The sequence below is a fragment of the Schistocerca americana genome, chromosome 8 (assembly GCF_021461395.2).
Source record: "Schistocerca americana isolate TAMUIC-IGC-003095 chromosome 8, iqSchAmer2.1, whole genome shotgun sequence".
In the NCBI taxonomy this organism is placed as follows: domain Eukaryota; kingdom Metazoa; phylum Arthropoda; class Insecta; order Orthoptera; family Acrididae; genus Schistocerca; species Schistocerca americana.
This window is the reverse complement of record NC_060126.1, coordinates 392637591-392665484: the sequence shown is the minus strand read 5'-3', so window position 1 is coordinate 392665484 and position 27894 is coordinate 392637591. Positions and strand designations below refer to the sequence as shown.

The 27894-nt window shown below is 43.4% G+C and overlaps 1 protein-coding gene across 1 annotated transcript in view; it reads right to left on the bottom strand.

Annotated features, from left to right (window-relative positions):
- LOC124545883 overlaps window positions 1-27894 on the bottom strand; it is a 284098-nt gene that overhangs the window by 138452 nt on the left and 117752 nt on the right. Inside the window, exon 5 of the mRNA XM_047124844.1 lies at window positions 9445-9567. Coding sequence (XP_046980800.1) covers window positions 9445-9567 — 123 coding nt within the window. The remainder of the gene's footprint in view (window positions 1-9444; window positions 9568-27894) is intronic.

The following is a 27894-nucleotide window of genomic DNA, read 5'->3' as shown; positions in this document are numbered from 1 at the left end:
GCTTCGTTCCCTTCACTGAGATCTGTTGGTGTAATCTTCTCTGGAAGTGTTTTGTTTTTTGGATGTGGTTCGAAATCTAGGTATTCTTTTGGTTCCTCGGCATTTAGTAATTCTTTGAAGTGATCAGGTAGAATGTTGGCGTTGTCTTGTGCGCTAGTTTCCCATTTTTATTTTTCATCACGAATGTGGTTTTTGATTGATATTTTTCGAATGTCCTATAATATTCCCTTGTTTTATGTTGTTTGAATGATTCTTCAATTAAGCTTAGGGTTTCTTGTTGATGTTCTCTTTTGATTCTTCTGATTTCCTTGGCCGTTTGTCTTCTGGCAATGATTAGCTCTCCTCGAGATTTTCATTTTTCTTTTTCTGGTCTTTCAGTCATGCTTTGTGGCTTTTCTGTATTGCTTTATCACATTCTTCATTCCGCCAGGCATGTTCTTTCTTCTTCTGACAGGGGCAATCTCTTAGGCAATGTTTTTCAATTTATCAATAATCGTTCCCAGTTCGTCGCTTGGAACTGTTTTGGATCTCTCTGAATACAACAACACATTGTTTATTAAATAGGTAGGGTCATATTTCCTCCTCATAGTGGATTTTGATGGTTTGTTTTTCTCTCTTGGGGTTAACTTAGTTTTTATCTTCGAAATGTAATGATCTGAATCGATGTCCACCCCACGAAGGACGTTATAGGTTTCCTTGTGGTACTTTTTTGCGACATGGTCCATTTGACACTCCCCCGTTTTAACACTAGGGCATTTCCAGGTCATTAACTTGTGCGGTCTTCTCTTAGATCTCGTAGTTTCGAGAATAAGTCCATGATATATGCAAAGTTCGACTAGTCTTTGACCATTCTTGTTTGTCAGTTTATAAGCTGGCCATTTACCAAGAACAGTGCGATATTTTCTTTCTTTCCAAATTTATCCATTGAAATCTCCAAGGGGTGGGTGTCAGGGATGACTGATATCACTTGGTCCAGTTCTTCTCAAAATATTTTCGTCCCTTCCTTATCTTTCATGTTTTTGTCATTTGTTATGGTTGCCGTTCCTGGGGAATTCGACGAGAAGTCCTATACTGAGTATAATATGCTATCATGAACCAGAAATCCCATTCCAAATTGCGAGACACTTTTTATTACTCTTTTTCCCGGAAGTCCTTTGTCGAGACGGTATCCCCCGGTTTCAGATGGGTCCTAACCTACGTTTCGAAGTTTCTGAAGTTAAAATTTTGAGTTTATTCGTTACGTCTGTTAAGTATTTTTATTAACCAGTTTTCGTTATTGAATTTATATGTAATGTTGCAAAGAATGAGAATTTTCCGGGTTTACTGAATTAAAGTCTCTGTCTGTTACGCTGCCAGATGCTCCGACTCACCACAACCTTCTAAGTGGTACCCACCGTATCCGAGTGGTGTCTTTTCTTGGACCCACGATGCTGTCTATCCAAGACTTTGGATTCTTTGTTAGACGACTCTCCAAGTTGGGTTGATTGTCTGATCAATGATCAATGTCCTACCGTGGTCAGGATTTACGATTCCAGATGTGATCTGGAAAAGTGATAAATGAAACACGATGTAATGATGAATGATATTGTGGCGTGTGTTTGGTCCGCGAGAGGTATTTTATTTTTTATTTCGCTCAAGTCTCAAGTCCGCCAGTACGCTGGTTAGACCCCCCCCCCCCCCACCCCCCCCCCCCCACGTCCGCCACCTGGGCCGCACTACGTCGGAATATCACCTTATCACCTTTCCGCCTGCTACAAAAAATGTAGTAGGTTCGTGGCATGTATAGTTATATATTGTATATATTTAAAAAAAATTTGCCTATGTCGTTCAAATGTTCATTAGAATATCGTGTAAAAATTTGAGGTAAATGGTTTAAGAGCTTTTCAAGAGCTTTGTTAATAATGTTTACCCCTTATACTTTACAATATATATATATATATATATATATATATATATATATATATATATATATACACTCCTGGAAATTGAAATAAGAACACCGTGAATTCATTGTCCCAGGAAGGGGAAACCTTATTGACACATTCCTGGGGTCAGATACATCACATGATCACACTGACAGAACCACAGGCACATAGACACAGGCAACAGAGCATGCACAATGTCGGCACTAGTACAGTGTATATCCACCTTTCGCAGCAATGCAGGCTGCTATTCTCCCATGGAGACGATCGTAGAGATGCTGGATGTAGTCCTGTGGAACGGCTTGCCATGCCATTTCCACCTGGCGCCTCAGTTGGACCAGCGTTCGTGCTGGACGTGCAGACCGCGTGAGACGACGCTTCATCCAGTCCCAAACATGCTCAATGGGGGACAGATCCGGAGATCTTGCTGGCCAGGGTAGTTGACTTACACCTTCTAGAGCACGATGGGTGGCACGGGATACATGCGGACGTGCATTGTCCTGTTGGAACAGCAAGTTCCCTTGCCGGTCTAGGAATGGTAGAACGATGGGTTCGATGACGGTTTCGATGTACCGTGCACTATTCAGTGTTCCCTCGACGATCACCAGTGGTGTACGGCCAGTGTAGGAGATCGCTCCCCACACCATGATGCCGGGTGTTGGCCCTGTGTGCCTCGGTCGTATGCAGTCCTGATTGTGGCGCTCACCTGCACGGCGCCAAACACGCATACGACCATCATTGGCACCAAGGCAGAAGCGACTCTCATCGCTGAAGACGACACGTCTCCATTCGTCCCTCCATTCACGCCTGTCGCGACACCACTGGAGGCGGGCTGCACGATGTTGGGGCGTGAGCGGAAGACGGCCTAACGGTGTGCGGGACCGTAGCCCAGCTTCATGGAGACGGTTGCGAATGGTCCTCGCCGATACCCCAGGAGCAACAGTGTCCCTAATTTGCTGGGAAGTGGCGGTGCGGTCCCCTACGGCACTGCGTAGGATCCTACGGTCTTGGCGTGCACCCGTGCGTCGCTACGGTCCGGTCCCAGGTCGACGGGCACGTGCACCTTCCGCCGACCACTGGCGACAACATCGATGTACTGTGGAGACCTCACGCCCCACGTGTTGAGCAATTCGGCGGTACGTCCACCCGGCCTCCCGCATGCCCACTATACGCCCTCGCTCTAAGTCCGTCAACTGCACATACGGTTCACGTCCACGCTGTCGCGGCATGCTACCAGTGTTAAAGACTGCGATGGAGCTCCGTATGCCACGGCAAACTGGCTGACACTGACGGCGGCGGTGCACAAATGCTGCGCAGCTAGCGCCATTCGACGGCCAACACCGCGGTTCCTGGTGTGTCCGCTGTGCCGTGCGTGTGATCATTGCTTGTACAGCCCTCTCTCAGTGTCCGGAGCAAGTATGGTGGGTCTGACACACCGGTGTCAATGTGTTCTTTTTTCCATTTCCAGGAGTATATATATATATATATATATATATATATATATATATATATATATATATTAAAATGTATAAACTAAGTCTGTTCGGATGTTAATTAGAGTATCCTGTAAAAATTTGAAGCAATCTCGTCCTTTTCAAGATTTTTGTAAGAACATTAACCCTCTCCTCTACGTTAAATATATATTTTTATATTACATACATTAAAATGTGTAGCCTATGTTTGTCTATGTTCATTATAATATTGTGTAAAAATTTGAAGCAAATCGGCGAAAAACGTTTCGAGATTTTTGGTACAACCTTTCTCTTTTATACATTACATATATACAGGGTGATCAAAAAGTCAGTATAAATTTGAAAGCTTAATAAACCACGGAATAATGTAGATAGGTAAAAATTGACACACATGGTTGGAATGACATAGGGTTTTATTAGCAGCAAAAAAAAAAAAAAAAAAAAATTCACAAAATGTCCGACAGATGGCGCGTGAAAGAACTCTTGCGCGCGTCGTTTGGTGATGACCGTGTTCTCAGCCGCCACTTTCGTCATGCTTGGCCTCCCAGGTCCCCAGACCTCAGTCCGTGCGATTATTGGCTTTGGAGTTACCTGAAGTCGCAAGTGTATCGTGATCGACCGACATCTCTACGGATGCTGAAAGACAACATCCGATGTCAATGCCTCACAATAACTCCGGACATGCTTTACAGTGCTTTTCACAACATTATTCCTCGACTACAGCTATTGTTGAGGAATGATAGTGGACATATTGAGAATTCCTGTAAAGAACATCATCTTTGCTTTGTCTTACTTTGTTATGTTAATTATTGCTATTCTGATCAGATGAAGCGCCATCTGACGGACATTTTTTGAACTTTTTTTTTTTTTTTGTTCTAATAAAACCCCATGTGATTCCAAACATGTGTGTCAATTTGTACCTCTCTATCTACATTATTCCGCGATTTATGCAGTTTTCAAATTTATTCTGACTTTCTGATCACCCTGTATTTAGATATCACATATATGAAAGAAATATATAACACGCGTCCGTCCGAATGTTTATTAGCGTATCGTGTAAAAATCTGAAGTAAGTTGGTGAGCCGGACGGAGTGGCCGAGCGGTTCTAGGCGCTACAGTCTGGAACCGCGCGGTCGCTACGGTCGCACGTTCGAATCCTGCTTCGGGCATGGTTGTGTGTGATGTCCTTAGGTTAGTTAGGTTTAAGTAGTTCTAAGTTATAGGGGACTGATGACCTCCGATGTTAAGTCCCATAGTGCTCACAGCCATTTTTTAAGTTGGTGAATAATTTTCGGGACTTTTGGTAACAACGTTAAACAACGACTTGTCTTTATATAGTAGAACTGAAGATATACTCCAGTTTCGATCTGCTTATCACTAGCATAATCCATTAGCACCACGCCATGGCAATTTCAAATACCACTCAGCATTACTTTACTTGATGATATTGGGGCCTTCGCCTTTTTAATGGTAAATTTACAAATTTCTACCACTAGCCTTGCTCCTTCGTTTCCGTTGAGAGTGATACACTAAGCACTCGTCCATGGTGATCAGGCCGCTAAACACGTCACCTGGACTGGCCTGACACAGCCGCGACATTCCCGCTGGTGCCTCGGGCCGGAGGGCTTTTTCAGCGGGTGTGAACACTGGTGGAAACTCGTGGGAGGCAACGTACGCTACGTTCAAAATACCATGCAAGATGTTGAAAACATCACTGGTGACTGTGTTTCACTTTTTCGACTATCGCCTCTATTGTATTACACCGGCCATCGGATGACTTATAGTGAAATGAGTGTACGGCGTTATTTGCCTGTAGACTCCATCTGGGGTGTTCCGGCTGCCTAGTGCAAATCTTTTATTTGACGCCACTTCGGCGACTTCGCACGTCTATGGTGACTGAATGATGTTGAGCACAGCACAGATAGTCTCGAGCGGTGAAAGTTCCAGATGCTGTCGGGAATCGAAGCCGAGGCTCCGTGATCGAGCGATAATCACAAGACCACGACACTGCTATGATTCCTAGTTCTTCACAGTAAGCTCGTCTGCCACTTGGTTCTATGTGATTCATAATTGTTTAACCACACTGGAAGCGTCGCTACACTTAACTACAGTCTTATGAGGAGCATTGTTACTGCACACTGCCTGCTGCAGATGGCTTGTTACAGAATTGTTCCACATCATACGCAGAAAACGAATTACCACTCTGTGCTCCACCTTGTGGAGCGCTGCGTGTTTGTGTCATGGATCTTCTAACAGTGCATTGAGGTATTCCTAGATGTAACGATTCACATCAGTATACAAACACATTATTTCAGAATTCATATAAAAATTATAACTACAGACAGTAATATCTTCTTGCTCGTATAATCAAGTAACATACAAACGTGCATGTTCTCACTCAATGGTGCACAGTCTAATATCTATTACCACGTCCAAAAAAGATTTCAAACCCGTGTTAGACATAATACAATTCATTGTCTGTCCTGATTGACCACATCACACAGGAAACAAAAATTCAAAATAATACCCCTCCTCTGTGCTCTCTCTGCTGCTCCTTGCAATGTCTGCAGAAAGTCGTGTACAATCCCATACCAAGGAAAGAAATCACAGAGTGTAGGGAAAACACTAAAATCCTGCACTACAGGGTTTCCTGTTATGTGAGGAACACCACAGCTCAAAGTATTTTCAGTACCAATGATAAGACCCAGTTACTAGACAACATTAAAATTAGTTGTCCTGATTGTGGTAAGTTTTATATTGATCGTTACGGCAGAGACACAGCGGCTGGTTCGCTGAACACGTACTAAGTGAGGCCCATACTACCAGCCACAGCGACGAGTCGTCCAATTAGCAAAAAATATTAAAAATTCAAGAGGTTGGAAGCCCTAGAAATCAACAAACATAAATGAAGAAACACTTCCCCTCTTTTAAATTTTAGTTGCAGTCTGTTAACTAAGATCGTGGTCGGGTTAATCAGTAGGAAAATGTGTTTGACAACAAAGTGAAATATATACAGGGCTATTACAAATGATTGAAGCGATTTTATAAATTCACTGTAGCTCCATTCATTGACATATGGTCACGACACACTACAGATACGTAGAAAAACTCATAAAGTTTTGTTCGGCTGAAGCCGCCCTTCAGGTTTCTGCCGCCAGAGCGCTCGAGAGCGCAATGAGACAAAATGGCGACAGGAGCCGAGAAAGCGTACGTCGTGCTTGAAATGCACTCACATCAGTCAGTCATAACAGTGTAACGACACTTCAGGACGAAGTTTAACAAAGATCCACCAACTGCCAACTCCATTCGGCGATGGTACGCGCAGTTTAAAGCTTCTGGAGCCTCTGTAAGGGGAAATCAACGGGTCGGCCTGCAGTGAGCGAAGAAACGGTTGAACGCGGGCGGGCAAGTTTCACGCGTAGCCCGCGGAAGTCGACGAGTAAAGCAAGCAGGGAGCTAAACGTACCACAGCCGACGGTTTGGAAAATATTACGGAAAAGGATAAAGCAGAAGCCTTACCGTTTACAATTGCTACAAGCCCTGACACCCGATGACAAAGTCAAACGCTTTGAATTTTCGGCGCGGTTGCAACAGCTCATGGAAGAGGATGCGTTCAGTGCGAAACTTGTTTTCAGTGATGAAGCAACATTTTTTCTTAATGGTGAAGTGAACAGACACAATGTGCGAATCTGAGCGGTAGAGAATCCTCACGCATTCGTGCAGCAAATTCGCAATTCACCAAAAGTTAACGTGTTTTGTGCAATCTCACGGTTTAAAGTTTATGGCCCCTTTTTCTTCCGTGTATCTGGACATGCTGGAAAATTAGCTCATGCCACAACTGGAGACCGACCGCGCCGATTTCATGCTTCAACAGGATGGTGCTCCACCGCACTTCCATCATGATGTTCGTCATTTCTTAAACAGGAGATTGGAAAACCGATGGATCGGTCGTGGTGGAGATCATGATCAGCAATTCATGTCATGGCCTCCACGCTCTCCCGACTTAAGCCCATGCGATTTCTTTCTGCGGGGTTATGTGAAAGATTCAGTGTTTAAACCTCCTCTACCAAGAAATGTGCCAGAACTGCGAGCTCGCATCAACGATGCTTTCGAACTCATTGATGGGGACATGCTGCGCCGAGTGTGGGAGGAACTTGATTATCGGCTTGATGTCTGCCGAATCACTAAAGGGGCACATATCGAACATATGTGAATGCCTAAAAAAACTTTTTGAGTTTTTGTATGTGTGTGCAAAGCATTGTGAAAATATCTCAAATAATAAAGTTATTGTAGAGCTGTGAAATCGCTTCAGTCATTTGTAATAACCCTGTACATACATCATACGTGAACAAAAGAAACATGCAGTTACAATTAATGATACGTCCACTCACACGGAGCATCGATAATTGCTTGGCATCTCCGAGGCAAGATTACAACCAAATTTTGCACTTACTCACATGTAAGAAACCTCCACGTTTGTCGAATATGTGTTGACAGCTGTTTCAAAGTTAAAATCTTTATTCCTTGCAACTTCTTTTTGATGTAAGACCATAAATTGTCTATAGGATTATAGTCAGGCGACTGCGAAATTCAATCCAGTACCTTCACACCATTCTCTTCTTGTATATCTCAGTCATGAATTCAAAGTACTCTAATGGTTTACGGACGTCTATGAAGGCCAAAGATTCCTTCTAATGTACTGTGAAAGAACTAACGTGATACATTTCACCATTAGTGAGTACTGCCGAACATGCTCTTACTTAACAGACTGTAATCCTCACACTTTCCGGTCCCCAGCTCGTGGTCTAGTGGCTCGCGTTGCTGCCTCTGGTGGATCACGGGGTCGCGGGTTCGATTCCCGACCGGCTTGAGGATTTCCTGTGATAGGGCACTGGGTGTTTGTGTTGCCCTCATCATTTCATCGTCATCAGTTGTGGCTAGAGTGGACTGTGTGAAAACTGGGACTTTGCACGGCCGCTGATGACCGCCCAGTTGAGCCCCCCACAAAGCAAACATCATCCTCAAAGTTTTCAGTGCTTCTGACAATGTCTGTTCCTCTCTATTCCTCCTTTTTCCTATATTTATTATTTTATTGTGGTTGCCTATGTGCTCCTTACATTCTGTTCTTACAATTGTGTATTCAGTCTTTTACTCTGTTCCTGTATGGCTTTCAATATGTAATACCTATTCAGTCTATTCCTTAGTGCTCTTGTCAAGTACTAATGTTATTTTACTGGGATTGTTAATTTAGTTTTAATTGCTATACAGGCACTGTTTTCCATTTCAATGTTAGCTTTTTCCTGGTATGCTGCCTTGATATTTATTTACTGTTCAACTCTTTACTGCATTACCACTGCACTGTCACAAATGACCTTCACTGTGTGTTTGTGACTCACTCTAGATGAGTAACATCTTTCGAATGTTGCTAGTAAGTGTTGTAATTTCTTTGACGTCGATGGTCATTCAAAGTCTGATGACGGCCTTGTAAGCCGATAATAGGTTAACTAAGTAAATTAATCCGCTAGAAGATACACAGTATTGTGATTTTCATTTATAAATTTGTTGTTCCACCAACAAGCGACGAAAGAATCAGTTAACATAATAACACGTATCTGCGAACAAACAAAAATTAAAGCCGTAAATTTATTGTTTCGAGGTGATAACACGAACTCTTAGGTGTGATCTAGGCTTTCCTATCGTATTAACAGTTTGTACTGTTGTCGTGTGTCCAGCCGGGTGCAGTCGTTTTCGCAACACGATATTTCGAGAGGCAAGGGATGCTGTCGAACTACCAAACAAACACAAACAGCACAAACAAAAATGTTAGGCTATCCTTCGTAGACTGAAGAGAACCAATCTGGTAGACCTTGCACTTGCATACATTGTCGACTTTGTTCAACACAGCATGGCATGCTTGAAGATAGTTGCCCTGTAACAACTACAGTGAATTTTCCCTCGTTTCATAATTTATTACGAAGGAAGGAAGTTTGTAATCAAGAGTGGTTGCGGTTTTGAACTGAATAACGCTGTAGACAGACCGGATGACTTACCAGCAGGTGGCCGTCGTCGCGCAAGACGAAGCCGGACGCGTTGCCCTGTGTGCTGTAGGTCCTCAGGCTGCAGCGCGGCTTACGGGCGCGTACCACAAAGTGCTTCGGGATGGCTGTACGGTCCTGTAAACACACCATCCGACACTCAGTCCTGTTCGCTGGGAAACGTGCCAGAAACAACGCTCTCTTTTTATTTTATGTTTGCTTTATACATGACGGTTCGTACTGACCAGTGTAAGGAAACGAGGTGGCAACAGTGTGCAAGAAAGCTGCTGTCACCGTCTTCTTTTAAACGGAGTGGCGGGGTTGGACGATGGAGGAGGGGCAGTAGGGGAAGATGTGGCTACTCATACTTGAGAGGAGGGATGTTTTGAATGGACAGAGAATCCGCGAGGAGAGAGTTTGGTGTGAAATAGCGAATGCTCAATATCAAATTAATAGCCCAGTGGGCAGTTTTGAGTAATAGGAAGCTATTAAAAAAAGAGCTAAACACTGTTAAAGGCATCTCTATAATGTATGAATATAACATCAGTATTTTTTAACTAGGGGAAATGGCCTGACGTGTCATGTAAGTTCTGGCGAACGCCGATTGCCTCATTTCAAAATCGTGGAGTTATGTGTGGTGCAGACGCCAGTCCGCTAAAGCCTATGTGACGCTCACTCTGGTAGAGGAAGGACTGCCCTAGGTGCTATACGAGACTGACTGAGCCCAACTGAGGATGAAAAATTACGTGGAAGTGTGGTGTCTAGATTTAGATGCGTACTTTGTTACTATCTATTTATCTATTCTCTTATTTAGAAGTTGTTTTTGTCAAAATGTTGTAATAAATTTATTTTCATCAAATGTGGACGAACGTTTACTGTGCCTTTTGATACGTAAGAATCAGTATAGCTTGTCAACAAATGTAGTGCCTGTGTTAGTCTGTTGTTCGATTTTGGAATAACCGTGCTCGGAGGCAGCCCAATAACTAACACAAAGAGTATGGATCGGCATGAAATTTACGTAATGAGAGATAATTACTACTTGCAGTACTGGAATTAAAGTATGGATTGTTGTTGAAACAGTCTTCCTCGTAGCGTACGGAAAAGACAATGCAACGTATAAAAATACAAATACTGAAGGCGCGAAAATGAATAACGTATCTATGATAAATGCATCTACGATAAATTTTCTTACTCTGTCGACGTAGATCTTTAGACTGTCTGATTTTGCAACAAACTTAGTGCTGAACAAAAAGTAAATTGTTCAATTATTACACAAATATGTATTTAATAGAAGTCAGTATTGAGTTACGCTGACATCATTAATTTGCCTCTAATTCTCTGCGGTTGCCGCTCGTACTGTCCATCAACTAAATCTTGATGATTAGCACATATATATGAGATTTTAAGATGTCTCGCAGGATGGAAGAAATTACTGCCTCTTCTTATGACAGCAGGCAAAAGTCATGCTTGTGAACGAAAATTGGCGTAATAAATAAAAATATTCTTGCGGCTATGATAACTCTCCCCCCCATGAACCATGGACCTTGCCGTTGGTGGGGAGGCTTGCGTGCCTCAGCGATACAGATAGCCGTACCGTAGGTGCAACCACAACGGAGGGGTATCTGTTGAGAGGCCAGACAAACGTGTGGTTCCTGAAGAGGGGCAGCAGCCTTTTCAGTAGTTGCAAGGGCAACAGTCTGGATGATTGACTGATCTGGCCTTGTAACAATAACCGAAACGGCCTTGCCGTGCCGGTACTGCGAACGGCTGAAAGCAAGGGGAAACTACAGCCGTAATTTTTCCCGAGGGCATGCAGCTTTACTGTATGATTACATGATGATGGCGTCCTCTTGGGTAAAATATTCCGGAGGTAAAATAGTCCCCCATTCGGATCTCCGGGCGGGGACTACTCAAGAGGATGTCGTTATCAGGAGAAAGAAAACTGGCGTTCTACGGATCGGAGCGTGGAATGTCAGATCCCTTAATCGGGCAGGTAGGTTAGAAAATTTAAAAAGGGAAATGGATAGGTTGAAGTTAGATATTGTGGGAATTAGTGAAGTTCGGTGGCAGGAGGAACAAGACTTCTGGTCGGGTGACTACAGGGTTATAAACACAAAATCAAATAGGGGTAATGCAGGAGTAGGTTTAATAATGAATAGGAAAATGGGAATGCGGGTAAGCTACTACAAACAGCATAGTGAACGCATTATTGTGGCCAAGATAGATACGAAGCCCACACCTACTACAGTAGTACAAGTTTATATGCCAACTAGCTCTGCAGATGACGAAGACATTGAAGAAATGTATGATGAAATAAAAGAAATTATTCAGATTGTGAAGGGAGACGAAAATTTAATAGTCATGGGTGACTGGAATTCGAGTGTAGGAAAAGGGAGAGAAGGAAACATAGTAGGTGAATATGGATTGGGGGACAGAAATGAAAGAGGAAGCCGCCTGGTAGAATTTTGCACATAATCATAACTAACACTTGGTTTAAGAATCATGAAAGAAGGTTGTATACATGGAAGAACCCTGGAGATACTAAAAGGTATCAGATAGATTATATAATGGTAAGACAGAGATTTAGGAACCAGGTTTTAAATTGTAAGACATTTCCAGGGGCAGATGTGGACTCTGACCACAATCTATTGGTTATGACCTGTAGATTAAAACTGAAGAAACTGCAAAAAGGTGGGAATTTAAGGAGATGGGACCTGGATAAACTGAAAGAACCAGAGGTGGTACAGAGATTCAGGGAGAGCATAAGGGAGCAATTGACAGAAATGGGGGAAATAAATACAGTAGAAGAAGAATGGGTAGCTTTGAGGGATGAAGTAGTGAAGGCAGCAGAGGATCAAGTAGATAAAAAGACGAGGGCTAGTAGAAATCCTTGGGTAACAGAAGAAATATTGAATTTAATTGATGAAAGGAGAAAATATAAAAATGCAGTAAGGGAAACAGGCAAAAAGGAATACAAACGTCTCAAAAATGAGATCGACAGGAAGTGCAAAATGGCTAAGCAGGGATGGCTAGAGGACAAATGTAAGGATGTAGAGGCCTATCTCACTAGGGGTAAGATAGATACCGCCTACAGGAAAATTAAAGAGACCTTTGGAGATAAGAGAACGACTTGTATGAATATCAAGAGCTCAGATGGAAACCCAGTTCTAAGCAAAGAAGGGAAAGCAGAAAGGTGGAAGGAGTATATAGAGGGTCTATACAAGGGCGATGTACTTGAGGACAATATTATGGAAATGGAAGAGGATGTAGATGAAGATGAAATGGGAGATACGATACTGCGTGAAGAGTTTGACAGAGCACTGAAAGACCTGAGTCGAAACAAAGCCCCCGGAGTAGACAATATTCCATTGGAACTACTGACGGCCGTGGGAGAGCCAGTCCTGACAAAACTCTACCATCTGGTGAGGAAGATGTATGAGACAGGCGAAATACCCTCAGACTTCAAGAAGAATATAATAATTCCAATCCCAAAGAAAGCAGGTGTTGACAGATGTGAAAATTACTGAACTATCAGCTTAATAAGTCACAGCTGCAAAATACTAACACGAATTCTTTACAGACGAATGGAAAAACTAGTAGAAGCCAACCTCGGGGAAGATCAGTTTGGATTCCGTAGAAACACTGGAACACGTGAGGCAATACTGACCTTACGACTTATCTTAGAAGAAAGATTAAGGAAAGGCAAACCTACGTTTCTAGCATTTGTAGACTTAGAGAAAGCTTTTGACAATGTTGACTGGAATACTCTCTTTCAAATTCTAAAGGTGGCAGGGGTAAAATACAGGGAGCGAAAGGCTATTTACAATTTGTACAGAAACCAGATGGCAGTTATAAGAGTCGAGGGACATGAAAGGGAAGCAGTGGTTGGGAAGGGAGTAAGACAGGGTTGTAGCCTGTCCCCGATGTTGTTCAATCTGTATATTGAGCAAGCAGTAAAGGAAACAAAAGAAAAATTCGGAGTAGGTATTAAAATTCATGGAGAAGAAATAAAAACTTTGAGGTTCGCCGATGACATTGTAATTCTGTCCGAGACAGCAAAGGACTTGGAAGAGCAGTTGAATGGAATGGACAGTGTCTTGAAAGGAGGATATAAGATGAACATTAACAAAAGCAAAACAAGGATAATGGAATGTAGCCTAATTAAGTCGGGTGATGCTGAGGGAATTAGATTAGGAAATGAGGCACTTAAAGTAGTAAAGGAGTTTTGCTATTTGGGGAGCAAAATAACTGATAATGGTCGAAGTAGAGAGGATATAAAATGTAGGCTGGCAATGGCAAGGAAAGCGTTTCTGAAGAAGAGAAATTTGTTAACATCCAGTATTGATTTAAGTGTCAGGAAGTCATTTCTGAAAGTATTCGTATGGAGTGTAGCCATGTATGGAAGTGAAACATGGACGATAAATAGTTTGGACAAGAAGAGAATAGAAGCTTTCGAAATGTGGTGCTACAGAAGAATGCTGAAGATTAGATGGGTAGATCACATAACTAATGAGGAAGTATTGAATAGGATTGGGGAGAAGAGAAGTTTGTGGCACAACTTGACCAGAAGAAGGGATCGGTTGGTAGGACATGTTCTGAGGCATCAAGGGATCACCAATTTAGTATTGGAGGGCAGCGTGGAGGGTAAAAATCGTAGAGGGAGACCAAGAGATGAATACACTAAGCAGATTCAGAAGGATGTAGGTTGCAGTAGGTACTGGGAGATGAAAAAGCTTGCACAGGATAGAGTAGCATGGAGAGCTGCATCAAACCAGTCTCAGGACTGAAGACCACAACAACAACATGATAACTCTTAAGATATATTTTTTCTTGCAGTTTTATAAACACATAGCATTTACTACACACATTGTTGGCGTACAAGTAGAAATTACACGTCCTTTTTGTGTGAGATCTAAAACATAACAACTCTCAAGCGAAATTCTGTTAAAAAATTGAATATTCTCTGGACATTTCTCATTTGTTACAAAGATTATTTTATAAGCCTATCTTTGCCGCCTTCTGCGGCAATGTACAAATTTCTTATTACTAATGAGGAAAATAAAAAAAATCATGTAAATTGATAACGAGAGAAAATAAAAAACTAAAAAGGTATGATATTGGGAGCTACTTGTTTAGGTATTACACATGACCTACTTCCAATTGACAATATGCAGTATGTTCGTAGGAAGGTGGATTCATGCTGTGACATTAAGAGCGGCGTCACTTCCGAGGGCAATCCCAAAAGTAAGGTCTCCTATTTTTTTATAAGTACATAGACCTGTTTATTTCTACAATGGTTTACATCAGTTTACAGCTTGAACATTTAGCTATTTTTCGACATAATCACCACTTCTGTCGATGTATTTTCGTAGACACTGTGGCAGTTTTTGTACGACCATGTCATACCAGCTCGCCGCCATGCTGTTCAGAAAATTATGAACCTCTTCTTTCACCTCGCCGTCGGCGCTGAATCGCTTTCCGTCAAATGTTCTTTTAACCCAGGGAACAGGTGATAGTCACTGGGCGCCAAGTCAGGACTATAGGGCGGTTGGGTGATTATGTTCCACTGAAAATGTTGCAGGAGAGCAACGGTTTGCCGAGAAATGTGGGGGCGAGCGTTGTCATGGAGAATGTGTACGCCCCTGCTCAAAATTCCTCTTCTCTGGTTCTAAATTGCCAGTCTGAGTTTTTTCAGAGTCTCACAGTACCTGTCAGCGTTAACTGTGGCCCCAGCGATTCAGCTCCGACATAAATGGTGATTATGTCGAAAAATAGCTAAATGTTCGAGCTGTAAACTGATGTAAACCATTGTAGAAATAAACAGGTCTATGTACTTGCAAAAAATAGGAGACCTTACTTTTGGTATTACCCTCGTATTTCTTTCTTTTCTAGGTAGTATATCAATATCGAATAGCGCAGACGAAGGAGCTCTTGGAACGTAACGATGTTAGGCGAATGGACTGCACTACTCCTTTCACCGACTTAAATCCCAGCGGGCACGTGACAAATACATTGAGGAGACGTATCGCAGAGCGTCCACATGCACCCACGACTATCCAGTTGTTGTTAATCGGGCTGGTGGAGGAACTGTACTCCCTGCCACAAGACTTCCTTACCAACGTTGTGGCCAGCACCGGAGGGCGTTGCAGAGCATGCGCTGCCGCCGGTGATGGTCACACACCCTATTAAGAACCGTGTCCCTGCCCTCTTGTAATTTCTATGGACTTAATGCCATGAGAAATATCCGCGTATTGCATCAGGCAAAAAGAGTGACAGAAGAGTTGTAGCTCGATGTATTGTGCCTTCAAAGACGGCATACGAAGAAAGGAAAGACCCCAATACGCCTATAACTGTTAAGATACGCAAGGACAACGTTCTATGGCAGCAATAATAATACACTCCTGGAAATTGAAATAAGAACACCGTGAATTCATTGTCCCAGGAAGGGGAAACTTTATTGACACATTCCTGGGGTCAGATACATCACATGATCACACCGACAGAACCACAGGCACATAGACACAGGCAACAGAGCATGCACAATGTCGGCACTAGTACAGTGTATATCCACCTTTCGCAGCAATGCAGGCTGCTATTCTCCCATGGAGACGATCGTAGAGATGCTGGATGTAGTCCTGTGGAACGGCTTGCCATGCCATTTCCACCTGGCGCCTCAGTTGGACCAGCGTTCGTGCTGGACGTGCAGACCGCGTGAGACGACGCTTCATCCAGTCCCAAACATGCTCAATGGGGGACAGATCCGGAGATCTTGCTGGCCAGGGTAGTTGACTTACACCTGCTAGAGCACGATGGGTGGCACGGGATACATGCGGACGTGCATTGTCCTGTTGGAACAGCAAGTTCCCTTGCCGGTCTAGGAATGGTAGAATGATGGGTTCGATGACGGTTTGGATGTACCGTGCACTATTCAGTGTCCCCTCGACGATCACCAGTGGTGTACGGCCAGTGTAGGAGATCGCTCCCCACACCATGATGCCGGGTGTTGGCCCTGTGTGCCTCGGTCGTATGCAGTCCTGATTGTGGCGCTCACCTGCACGGCGCCAAACACGCATACGACCATCATTGGCACCAAGGCAGAAGCGACTCTCATCGCTGAAGACGACACGTCTCCATTCGTCCCTCCATTCACGCCTGTCGCGACACCACTGGAGGCGGGCTGCACGATGTTGGGGCGTGAGCGGAAGACGGCCTAACGGTGTGCGGGACCGTAGCCCAGCTTCATGGAGACGGTTGCGAATGGTCCTCGCCGATACCCCAGGAGCAACAGTGTCCCTAATTTGCTGGGAAGTGGCGGTGCGGTCCCCTACGGCACTGCGTAGGATCCTACGGTCTTGGCGTGCATCCGTGCGTCGCTGCGGTCCGGTCCCAGGTCGACGGGCACGTGCACCTTCCGCCGACCACTGGCGACAACATCGATGTACTGTGGAGACCTCACGCCCCACGTGTTGAGCAATTCGGCGGTACGTCCACCCGGCCTCCCGCATGCCCACTATACGCCCTCGCTCAAAGTCCGTCAACTGCACATACGGTTCACGTCCATGCTGTCGCGGCATGCTACCAGTGTTAAAGACTGCGATGGAGCTCCGTATGCCACGGCAAACTGGCTGACACTGACGGCGGCGGTGCACAAATGCTGCGCAGCTAGCGCCATTCGACGGCCAACACCACGGTTCCTGGTGTGTCCGCTGTGCCGTGCGTGTGATCATTGCTTGTACAGCCCTCTCGCAGTGTCCGGAGCAAGTATGGTGGGTCTGACACACCGGTGTCAATGTGTTCTTTTTTCCATTTCCAGGAGTGTATTTAAGGAGGCCATAACAGTGACAAAAATATCACAGTACTGTTCAGAACACTTAATCTGTGCGAGAATGTTAATTGGAGGGGAGAGTAGCCACCTGGTCTCCTCGTATCCTCGAGGCAGCAGCCTGAAGGCGGCTGACCGTGGCCAACAGCACGCTCAGCTGCTCGCGAACCGCGGCCAGTTCCTAATGCGCCCGCACACAGCTCATATATTGCGAACCACGGATGAAGGGTATCAGACGGATGCCATATTCCTTGACTTCCGGAAAGCGTTTGAGTCGGTGCCCCACTGCAGACTCCTAACTAAGATACGAGCATAGGGGATTGGTTCCCAAGTATGTGAGTGGTTCGAAGACTTCTTAAGTAATAGAACCCAGTACGTTGTCCTCGATAGTGAGTGTTCATCGGAGGAGACGGTATCATCTGGAGTGCCCCAGGGAAGTGTGGTAGGTCCGCTGTTGTTTTCCATCTACATAAATGATCTTTTGGATAGGGTGGATAGCAATGTGCGGCTGTTTGCTGATGATGCTTTGGTGTACGGGAAGGTGTTGTCGTTGAGTGACTGTAGGAGGATACAGGATGACTTGGACAGGATTTGTGATTGGTGTAAAGAATGGCAGCTAACTCTAAATATAGATAAATGTAAATTAATGCAGATCAATAGGAAAAAGAATCCTGTAATGTTTGAATACTCCATTAGTAGCGTAGCGCTTGACACAGTCACTTCGATTAAATATTTGGGCGTAACATTGCAGAGCGATATGAAGTGGGACTAGCATGTAATGGCAGTTGTGGGGAAGGCGGATAGTCGTCTTTGGTTCATTGGTAGAATTTTGGGAAGATGTGGTTCATCTGTAAAGGAGACCGCTTATAAAACACTAATACGACCTTTTCTTGAGTACTGCTCGAGCGTTTGGGATCCCTATCAGGTCGGATTGAGGGAGGACATAGAAGCAATTCAGAGGCGGGCTGCTAGATTTGTTACTGGTAGGTTTGATCATCACGCGAGTGTTACGGAAATGCTTCAGGAACTCGGGTAGGAGTGTCTAGAGGAAAGGAGGCGTTCTTTTCGTGAATCGCTACTGAGGAATTTTAGAGAACCAGTATTTGAGGCTGACTGCAGTACAATTTTACTGCCGCCAACTTACATTTCGCGGAAAGACCACAAAGATAAAATATGAAAGATTAGGGCTCGTACAGAGGCATATAGGCAGTCATTTTTCCCTCGTTCTGTTTGGGAGTGGAACAGGGAGAGAAGGTGCTAGTTGTGGTATGAGGTACCCTCCGCCACGCACCGTATGGTGGATTGTGGAGTATGTATGTAGATGTAGATGTAGAGATCGATGACTGTCTGCTAAGACTAAAGGATATTATTCACCTAGGACGAATTAAGCCTCTTGTGTACTCCACTGATGAACCCTCTGCCAGGCACTTAAATGTGGTTTGCAGAGTATCCATGTAGTAGTAGATGTAGATAGTAGTCCATCCAGAGCCGGCCGAAGTGGCCGTGCGGTTAAAGGCGCTGCAGTCTGGAACCGCAAGACCGCTATGGTCGCAGGTTCGAATCCTGCCTCGGGCATGGATGTTTGTGATGTCCTTAGGTTAGTTAGGTTTAACTAGTTCTAAGTTCTAGGGGACTTATGACCTCAGCAGTTGAGTCCTATAGTGCTCAGAGCCATAGTCCATCCAGAACCGGAGAGTGTCAAAGGAGTTGCCGGTCGACAAGCGGCTAGGGCGTCGTCACGGGTTCTTTCTGTATAGATGCATTCTTAAAATCTCCATATATACAGGGCAATGTCCTGTCTGACTGGCCGAATCATCGGCCAGCCCAATTACAGAAAATTAAAATTTGGACAAGGTGTGGATCGTATATTGTAGGCCTAGTATTGAACGGATTTTCCGAAATTCCAACCGTCTTTTTTTGAGTCATCAGTCTTCTGACCGATTCGATGAGGCCCACAAAAGATTCCTCTCGTCTGCCAATCTTTTCATCTCAGAGTAGCACTTGCAACCTACATCCTCAGTTATTTGCTGGATGTATTCGGATCTCTATCTTCTTCTAAAGTTTCTGCCCTCTGCAGTTCCCTCTGGTTCCTTGGATGTCATTCCCTGATGTCTTAGCAGAAGTCCTATCATCGTGTCTCTTCCCCTTGTCAGTCTTTCTTTGTTTCTTTTGCTTGTGCCGTTTGTCCTGCGGATACGCAGGGTGGGCATTCTTAATCGGATGTGGCAATGTTAGTTGAAGAGGTGGCCGGATGCCCTTCCTGCCCACCCTGTACCCCCCCCCCCCCAGGAAGGAATGAGTGTACCCCAACTGTCCGCGACCAGTGTAATCCATGGAATAGTGCGAAGGTGTTCAGATGCCTGCGAGCCGTGTATCTGAGGCGGGACGTGGGGCCCAGCCCGGTATTCACCTAGGGGGATGTGGAAAACCGCCTTAAAACCACATCCAGGCTGGCCGGCACACTGGCCCGCGTCGTTAATCCGCCGGGCGGCTTCGATCCGGAGTCCAGGAAGCAGCGCGTTAGCGTGCTCGGCTAACCTGGCGAGTATCTCTTCTCCTTGTCAGTGTTTTCCACATATTCTTTCCCTCTCCGATTCTGCGCAAAACCTCCTCATTTCTTACCTTATCAGTCCGCCTAACTGTCAACATTCATCTGCAGAAGCACATCTCTTCTGTTCCGGTTTTCCCACAGTCCATGTTTCACTGCCATACAGTGCTGTGTTCCAAACGTACATTCTCAGAAATTTTGTTTCTCAATTTAAGGCTTACTTATGATACTAGTAGACTTCTCTTGGCCAGGAATGTCCTTTCTGTCAGTGCTAGTATGCTTTTGACGTCTTCCTTGCTCCGTCCGTCATAGGTTATTTTGGTGCCTAGGTAGCAGAATTCCTTAACTTCATCTACTTCATGGCCATCAATCCTAATGTTCACTTTCTGCTTCGTCTCATTACTTTCGTCTTTCTTCGATTTACTCTCAGTCCAAGGGGATGAAACAGGGACCGGATCATTTTTTGAAAAATGTCGCTGTTAAAGTAATTTTGAAGCTAGACCTACGAAAACCGGTATTTGGTTTCTCGGTCAGAAACAATACGTGTTTCAGCATTTTTGGAAATTTGAACCTATTGGGGTGAAATAGTGGGTGAAAGCGTTTTTTAAAAATATGTCATTGTTAAAGAACTACAAGGAATTTTTGCAGTTAGGTCTACGAAAATTGGTTTTTGGTTTCTCGGTCAGAAATAAATAAATGCGTGTTTTTACATTTTTGGAAATTTATCCCTGCGATGGTGAAATAGTGGGTGACAGCTTTTTTTGAAAATATACCATTATTAAAGAACTATTATAGTATTTCAAAGCCATATCTATCAACATTGGTATTTGACTTCTCGGTTTCAAATTAAAAAAAAAGCACCTGTTTCAGTTTTTTTGGAAATTGAACCCCTACAGAGATTAAATTAAGGATCAGACTTCCCCCCCTCCCCCCCCCCCTCAATGAACCATGGACCTTGCCGTTGGTGGGGAGGCTTGCGTGCCTCAGCGATACAGATAGCCGTACCGTAGGTGCAACCACAACGGAGTGGTATCTGTTGAGAGGCCAGACAAACGTGTGGTTCCTGAAGAGGGGCAGCAGACTTTTCAGTAGTTGCAAGGGCAACAGTCTGGATGATTGACTGATCTGGCCTTGTAACACTAACCAAAACAGCCTTGCTGTGCTGGTACTGCGAACGGCTGAAAGCAAGGGGAAACTACGGCCGTAATTTTTCCCGAGGGCATGCAGCTTTACTGTATGATTAAATGATGATGGCGTCCTCTTGGGTAAAATATTCCGGAGGTAAAATAGTCCCCCATTCGGATCTCCGGACGGGGACTACTCAAGAGGATGTCGTTGTCAGGAGAAAGAAAACTGGCGTTCTTCGGATCGGAGCGTGGAATGTCAGATCACTTAATCGGGCAGGTAGGTTAGAAAATTTAAAAAGGGAAATGGATAGGTTAAAGTTAGATATAGTGGGAATTAGTGAAGTTCGGTGGCAGGAGGAACAAGACTTCTGGTCAGGTGACTACAGGGTTATAAACACAAAATCAAATAGGGGTAATGCTGGAGCAGGTTTAATAATGAAGGCAGCACAGGATCAAGTAGGTAAAAAGACGAGGGCTTGTAGAATTCCTTGGGTAACAGAAGAAATATTGAATTTAATTGATGAAAGGAGAAAATATAAAAATGCAGTAAATGAAGCAGGCAAAAAGGAATACGAACGTCTCAAAAATGAGATCAACAGGAAGTGCAAAAAGACTAAGCAGGGATGGCTAGAGGACAAATGTAAGGATGTAGAGGCTTATCTCACTAGGGGTAAGATAGATACTGCATGCAGAAAAGAGAACCACTCCAGAAATGTTATATATTATATAACTCAGTACATATCTCGAAAAATCTCTTCTTATCTTACCGATTCCTAAACTTTAATATACGATGATTATCAATGCAAAGTAGTTTCAAGCCCTATTATTCCTTGGAGCGTCCATTTACTCCATGGAATAGCTTCTCTGCTATCTATGTTTTCTCTTATAAAAAGAATGAAGGAGTGCTTGTCGATTAGCCGTGAAAGAACGAAGATGTATATGTATGTATTGTTGAGCTAGTCGTCATCTTGGTGCGATTCTGTATGAGAAGGAATTTAATACATGAACTAAACAAAAGTAAGTGTTTTCGCGTATTATTTAACTGATTATTATTGACAGTGTCTGCTTACTACGCTGTGTTGCACAGGATCAGTGGGGAACGTCTGATTTACACTGGACGAACCTGCCGTTTTGTATGCTCAAGATATCCAGGTTATTACTTCAAATAAATAGGCTAACACGGTCTTACCAGCAGATCTCCGGTCTTCCGACTACGGCACGGCGTAGGATCCTACGGTCTTGGCGTGCATCCGTGCGTCGCTGCGGTCCGGTCCCAGGTCGACGGGCACGTGCACCTTCCGCCGACCACTGGCGACAACATCGATGTACTGTGGAGACCTCACGCCCCACGTGTTGAGCAATTCGGCAGTACGTCCACCCGGCCTCCCGCATGCCCACTATACGCCCTCGCTCAAAGTCCGTCAACTGCACATACGGTTCACGTCCACGCTGTCGCGGCATGCTACCAGTGTTAAAGACTGCGATGGAGCTCCATATGCCATGGCAAACTGGCTGACACTGACGGCGGCGGTGCACAAATGCTGCGCAGCTAGCGCCATTCGACGGCCAACACCGCGGTTCCTGGTGTGTCCGCTGTGCCGTGCGTGTGATCATTGCTTGTACAGCCCTCTCGCAGTGTCCGGAGCAAGTATGGTGGGTCTGACACACCGGTGTCAATGTGTTCTTTCTTCCATTTCCAGGAGTGTATAAGTGAGTATTATGCAAAGTTTAGGTCAGTGACATTATTAACTCAGATGCGAGTGACTTTATATATTTGTTGTTCTGTGTATTAATGGTTCTTACTAGGGCGGCTTATAAAATGGCAATGCAACAGCAGAGCGAATCACAACAGCCCTCAGTTGTTTCTGAAGTTAGTGAAACATTAGACGCTAGCTTAACTGAAGTAGTGCCTAACGGCAGCATTAATCAGGCCCCTCAACAAAGCTTAAGTGTTTCGATGTCATCTGAGCAGGACGAAATAAACCCATTGACTGTAATCATGCAGCAGTTAACACTGTTAGCCAAAAATGTAACAGACTTAACTAAATCGCAAATAGAGACTAAAAGGGAATTAACTAAAGCGCAAATAGAGACTAAAAGGGAAATGAATGAACAATTAGCAGCCAATCAAGTGAAAGTGGAACAATTAGCAGCCAATCAAGTGAAAGTCCAGGAGCAATTACTAGCTAATCAAACAAAGTTGAATGAGGAATTAGTAGCTAATCAAGCGGAATTAAATAATAAATTAGTAGAGAGTTTTCAGAAACTTGATGATAAATTAAATAAAACTGCGGAAGAATTGAAAATTCAGAATGAAAAGACAGAATTAATATTAGCTGCTCAAATTGAGCAAGTCACTCAGCAGTGTAATGAAAATGCGAAGAAGTTACGCCTAGAGCTAACCGAGTATGTTGCTACTAAGCTTGATACTATTAAAGAGCAGGTCGAGTCAATCCCACAGATAGTTCAAGCACAAGAACAGATGCAATGTTCTATGGCGGTAATTCCGGTATTAGTTGAAGTTCAAGATGAATTAAAGCAACAAGTAAATGAGATGTCAGTAGATATGCAAGATTTGAGACAATCACAAGACAAGATTCCGAAGAACATCCAAAATTTGGATAAATCCATAAATAACATAAAGGAGAGACAAGACGAGGTTGATCATAAGGTAAACATTCTCGCGGGAAAATTCTCGCAGTTAAGTTTGGAGAGGCAAAGCATTTCTTCAGACAATATTCAACAAACTGTCAGCACCATCACCGTCAGAGGGTAGTACGGGATCACAAGCCCCACCGCAACACCCCCAAAGTGAACCCACCGCCCCACCAACACAGTTAGACCGCAATAGACCGGTGATGCTGCACTCCAACATATCTCACCAACACAGTTAGACCGCAATAGACCGGTGATGCTGTACTCTAACATATCACCCCGGACTACAAGTCCATTAAAAAAAAAAAAAAACAAAGAAAATTAATTTAATAAAGGTTTGCGAGGAGAAAGAACATTGAGAGATCGTTAAAGCTATCTGGAGAAGATTTGTGTTCCACGCAAGGAAATGAACCCATAACAAGATCTATCAATACAATCTATGACCGAGAGTTCTGAAGAAAATTTATTTAATAAAAGTTTGCGAGGAAAAAAAAACATTGAGAGATCGTTAAAGCTATCTGGAGAAGATTTGTGTTCCACGCAAGGAAATGAACCCATAACAAGATCTATCAATGAAGCTATATTATCTAACCGATCAAGTACAGGAACGGACATTAATGCACACGTTCGTTTTTGCAATCAACATCACAACACTATGAGGGTAGTCATAATGACTGTAATTGTAAAAGCAATAATCAGGAGAAAATGCTGAAACAACGTCAATTCCAGATCTAAAACCCAGACAAGAACATTGTTCATCCCGTAGTGTTTATAAGAAGTTTGAGGGGAGTATTGCCAAAAAATTGGAGTGAGTGGCAAAAGGTTAGTTTCGTGACCGGTTATATTCAGGGGTCAGGAGCTATATGAGCATCTATGATATCAACTTGGGACACATATGAAGATTTTGAACGAGCATTTTTATCCAAATACTGGTCCGAAGGAGTACAAGAACGTTTAAGGCAGGAGGTATTATACCCGGAACCTTTTTCCTTTTCACGTGGGTCTTTAAAGAAATACTTTGAGAAATATGTAAACAAATCGCGATATTGGGATAAGCCTACGCCTCTACAAGACGTGATTGGCATATTAAAATCTCGACTTCCGGCCAGCATCAGAAATAGAATGCTGTATATTAATGAGCATGACCTTGACTCTTTCATGACTACGCTTGACACTATAGATATGATCGAGGAAGATGAAAATCGGCCAAAACAACCGGTTATGCAGAGGAGAGCGATTGAGGCGCCAAACGCAAATCGGAACGGAAGCGGATTTAATAATTGTTATACTAGGAACAGTCAGAGATTCAACGGGAACAATTGCAACGGAAATGGAAATTTCAATAACAGTGCTGCGAGGGGCAGGTTCAGAGACAATCGAACAGGCCGCAGATACAACCCAATGTTTGGAAATGCAAGAGATTATCAGAACCAGCAGTTTTCAAACAATAATAATACGTACAGGAATTCTGATCCTCGATTTGAAGCAAATAACACAACCAGTCATCAACAACAACCAATCATAACAGAAGTAGTAGATGATTCAAGAGGAAATAGTGATCGACATTTAAACTGAAGGGGGTCGCTTTATGCTCCGTAAAGTCGGCCGGGGAATACAAAAGAGGCAAACCTGTTTTAAACGAAATTAATTCCGTGGTAATGTTGAGATATAATGAAGGCGAATTAATGACAGATGAATTGACGAGAGACTTAGAGGCCTGTGTAGTCGAAGATACAAGAGTTCCTGTGTCTGAGATCATCACAGAAGTGGAAGGAATTTTAACCAATGTTGTATTGGACACAGCTTCATCTACAGACGTAGTATCCGGAACTTGGTTTCGCAGCATTAGTAAAATTAAGAAAATCCCTGTCCTACCAGTACAAAATTGCCGAGTTATAGGTGCAGTGGGAGCAAAATCCCGGAACGTCACGATACAAACGCTTATAGAGATAAAATTGGGAAATGTAGCTAAACAATGCACATTCCTTGTAGTGGAAAAGTTGTTAGTAGATTGTATTCTTGGCATTGGAACTTTGCAAGCCTGCAATTGCAAGTTGGACTTGGTAGAAGGAAAGGTGCATTTTAAAATCGAAGATCAATTTGTTACACTGATTTACTGAGAAAGGAGGCAGTGTATGAGCGATATTTCCGTGGTGCTGCTGTGCAGTTGATATGTGCTGAAAATAATAATATGTACCGACTACCGATCAAGTCAATTCAAGTAGAGGATTTCAGACAAACAGTCGAACAGAAGATTGCTGAGTCAGATTGCCTAACGGATAGTCAGAGGGAACAATTATTCAATATATTGACAGAATATGAGTCAGTTTTCGATGAAAAGCCCGGAATTATTAGAGAATATGTTTGTACATGACAGATTAAGCCCCATAAGACATTTTGCCGCACACACTATCCCATTCCCTGGCGATTAAAACAACCAGTTCAGGAGGAGATACAAAAAATGTTAAACTGGAATCTTATTGAACCGTCGAACAGCCCATATTGTTCTCCGTTGCTTGTTGTACCAAAGCCAGGAGGAAATGTTCGATTGGTATTAGATGCAAGGGAAATTAACAAAATTATAGTACCTGTGCGCACACATCCGGAGAACATCGATGAGTTAACACAGAAATTTCAAGATGTATCCTATTTACCCAGTATTGATTTGAGAAGTTCGTTCTGGCAAGTCCAGTTAGACAAGGACTCAAGAAAATATACTGCTTTTATATATGGAGGGAGAAGCTATCAGTTCAAGGTCGTTCCGTTTGGTCTCAATATCAGCTCTGGAGTTTTTATTTCTGCGTCGGACTATGCCCTTGGACCAGAACCATGTAGTCGAATAACAATTTTTGTGGACGATTTATTAATTGCCTCTAAAACTTGGGAGGAACATGTACAACTTATTATGAGGATTTTTGCTGTGTTCAAACAAACTGGTATAACTGCAAATCTAAAAAAATCCCAATTTTATCTACAGATAATTAAATTCTTAGGATATATGATTAATGCAAAAGGCATTCTTCCAACAGAAGCGAAGATTAGTGCGATAAAAAATTTTCCAACTCCAAGAAACAGAAGACAACTGAAAGGATTTATAGGCTTGGCTTCATTTTTCCGTCGATTTATTAAAACTCAAGCAATGAACTCTGAAGCACAAAACTGGCTCCTGAGGAAAGATGGCTCAAAATGGGTTCAAATGGCTCTGAGCACTATGCGACTTAACTTCTGAGGTCATCAGTCGCCTAGAACTTAGAACTAATTAAACCTAACTAACCTAAGGACATCACACACATCCATGCCCGAGGCAGGATTCGAACCTGCGACCGTATCGGTCGCTCGGTTCCAGACTGCAGCGCCTAGAACCGCACGGCCACTCCGGCCGGCCTGAGGAAAGGTGTACCATGGCAATGGTCTAATGATTGTGAAAAGGCTTTTTGTGAAATTAAGGATCAGCTGATAAATGCTCCGTTATTATACCACCCTGATATGAATGTCGGATTCTGTTTAGCCACTGATTCATCAGATGTGGGATTCGGATCTTGTTTATTTCAAATTAGGTACATCGATGGTGTAAAAACCTTTTGTCCAATTGCATTTGCTAGCAGAGTTTTATCCACCTGTGAAAGAGCATATACCACTACGAAATTGGAAGTTTTAGCAGTTATTTGGTCTTTGAAAAGGTTTAGTTGTTATGTATATGGCTCAAGGATAACCGTTTATTGTGACCACTAATCACTAGCCTTTTTACAAACTTGTAAGTTGCTGCATCCTCACTTGTCACGGTGGACGCTGTCGCTGCAAGAACATCAGTTTCAAATTATTCATGTAGCCGGAAAAGAAAATATTATAGCTGACGCGTTGTCAAGATCTCCAGAAGGAATAACACCTGAAATGGATGTAAATAATAAGGCAGAATTTCCAGTGCTTCTTCTTCAAGAAAATAATTACAAGTTTTATTATATTCATTTGTGTAAGACAATGGCTCAGCTTCAGAAGAAGGATCGGCGATGGAATGCTGTAATACGACAATTCAATCAACAAAATCCTACGGTCAATTTGGAATACTACCGGCTTGTGAATAATATTTTATTTTTTAAATCTGGGAAGGCTGAGAATCCAAAGTGGTGTGTCTGCATACCCGAAGAATATGAAGAACGGTTAATTTGGTTTACACATTTGACCTGGGGTCATGTTGGTGTTTTAAAGTGTGCTAATAAGATTAGATATTATTGTTACTTCCCAAATATAAGGCGAAAAGTGCACAAAGTCATACAGAAATGTGTTCTCTGTCAAAAGGCTAAGCCGGACAACAA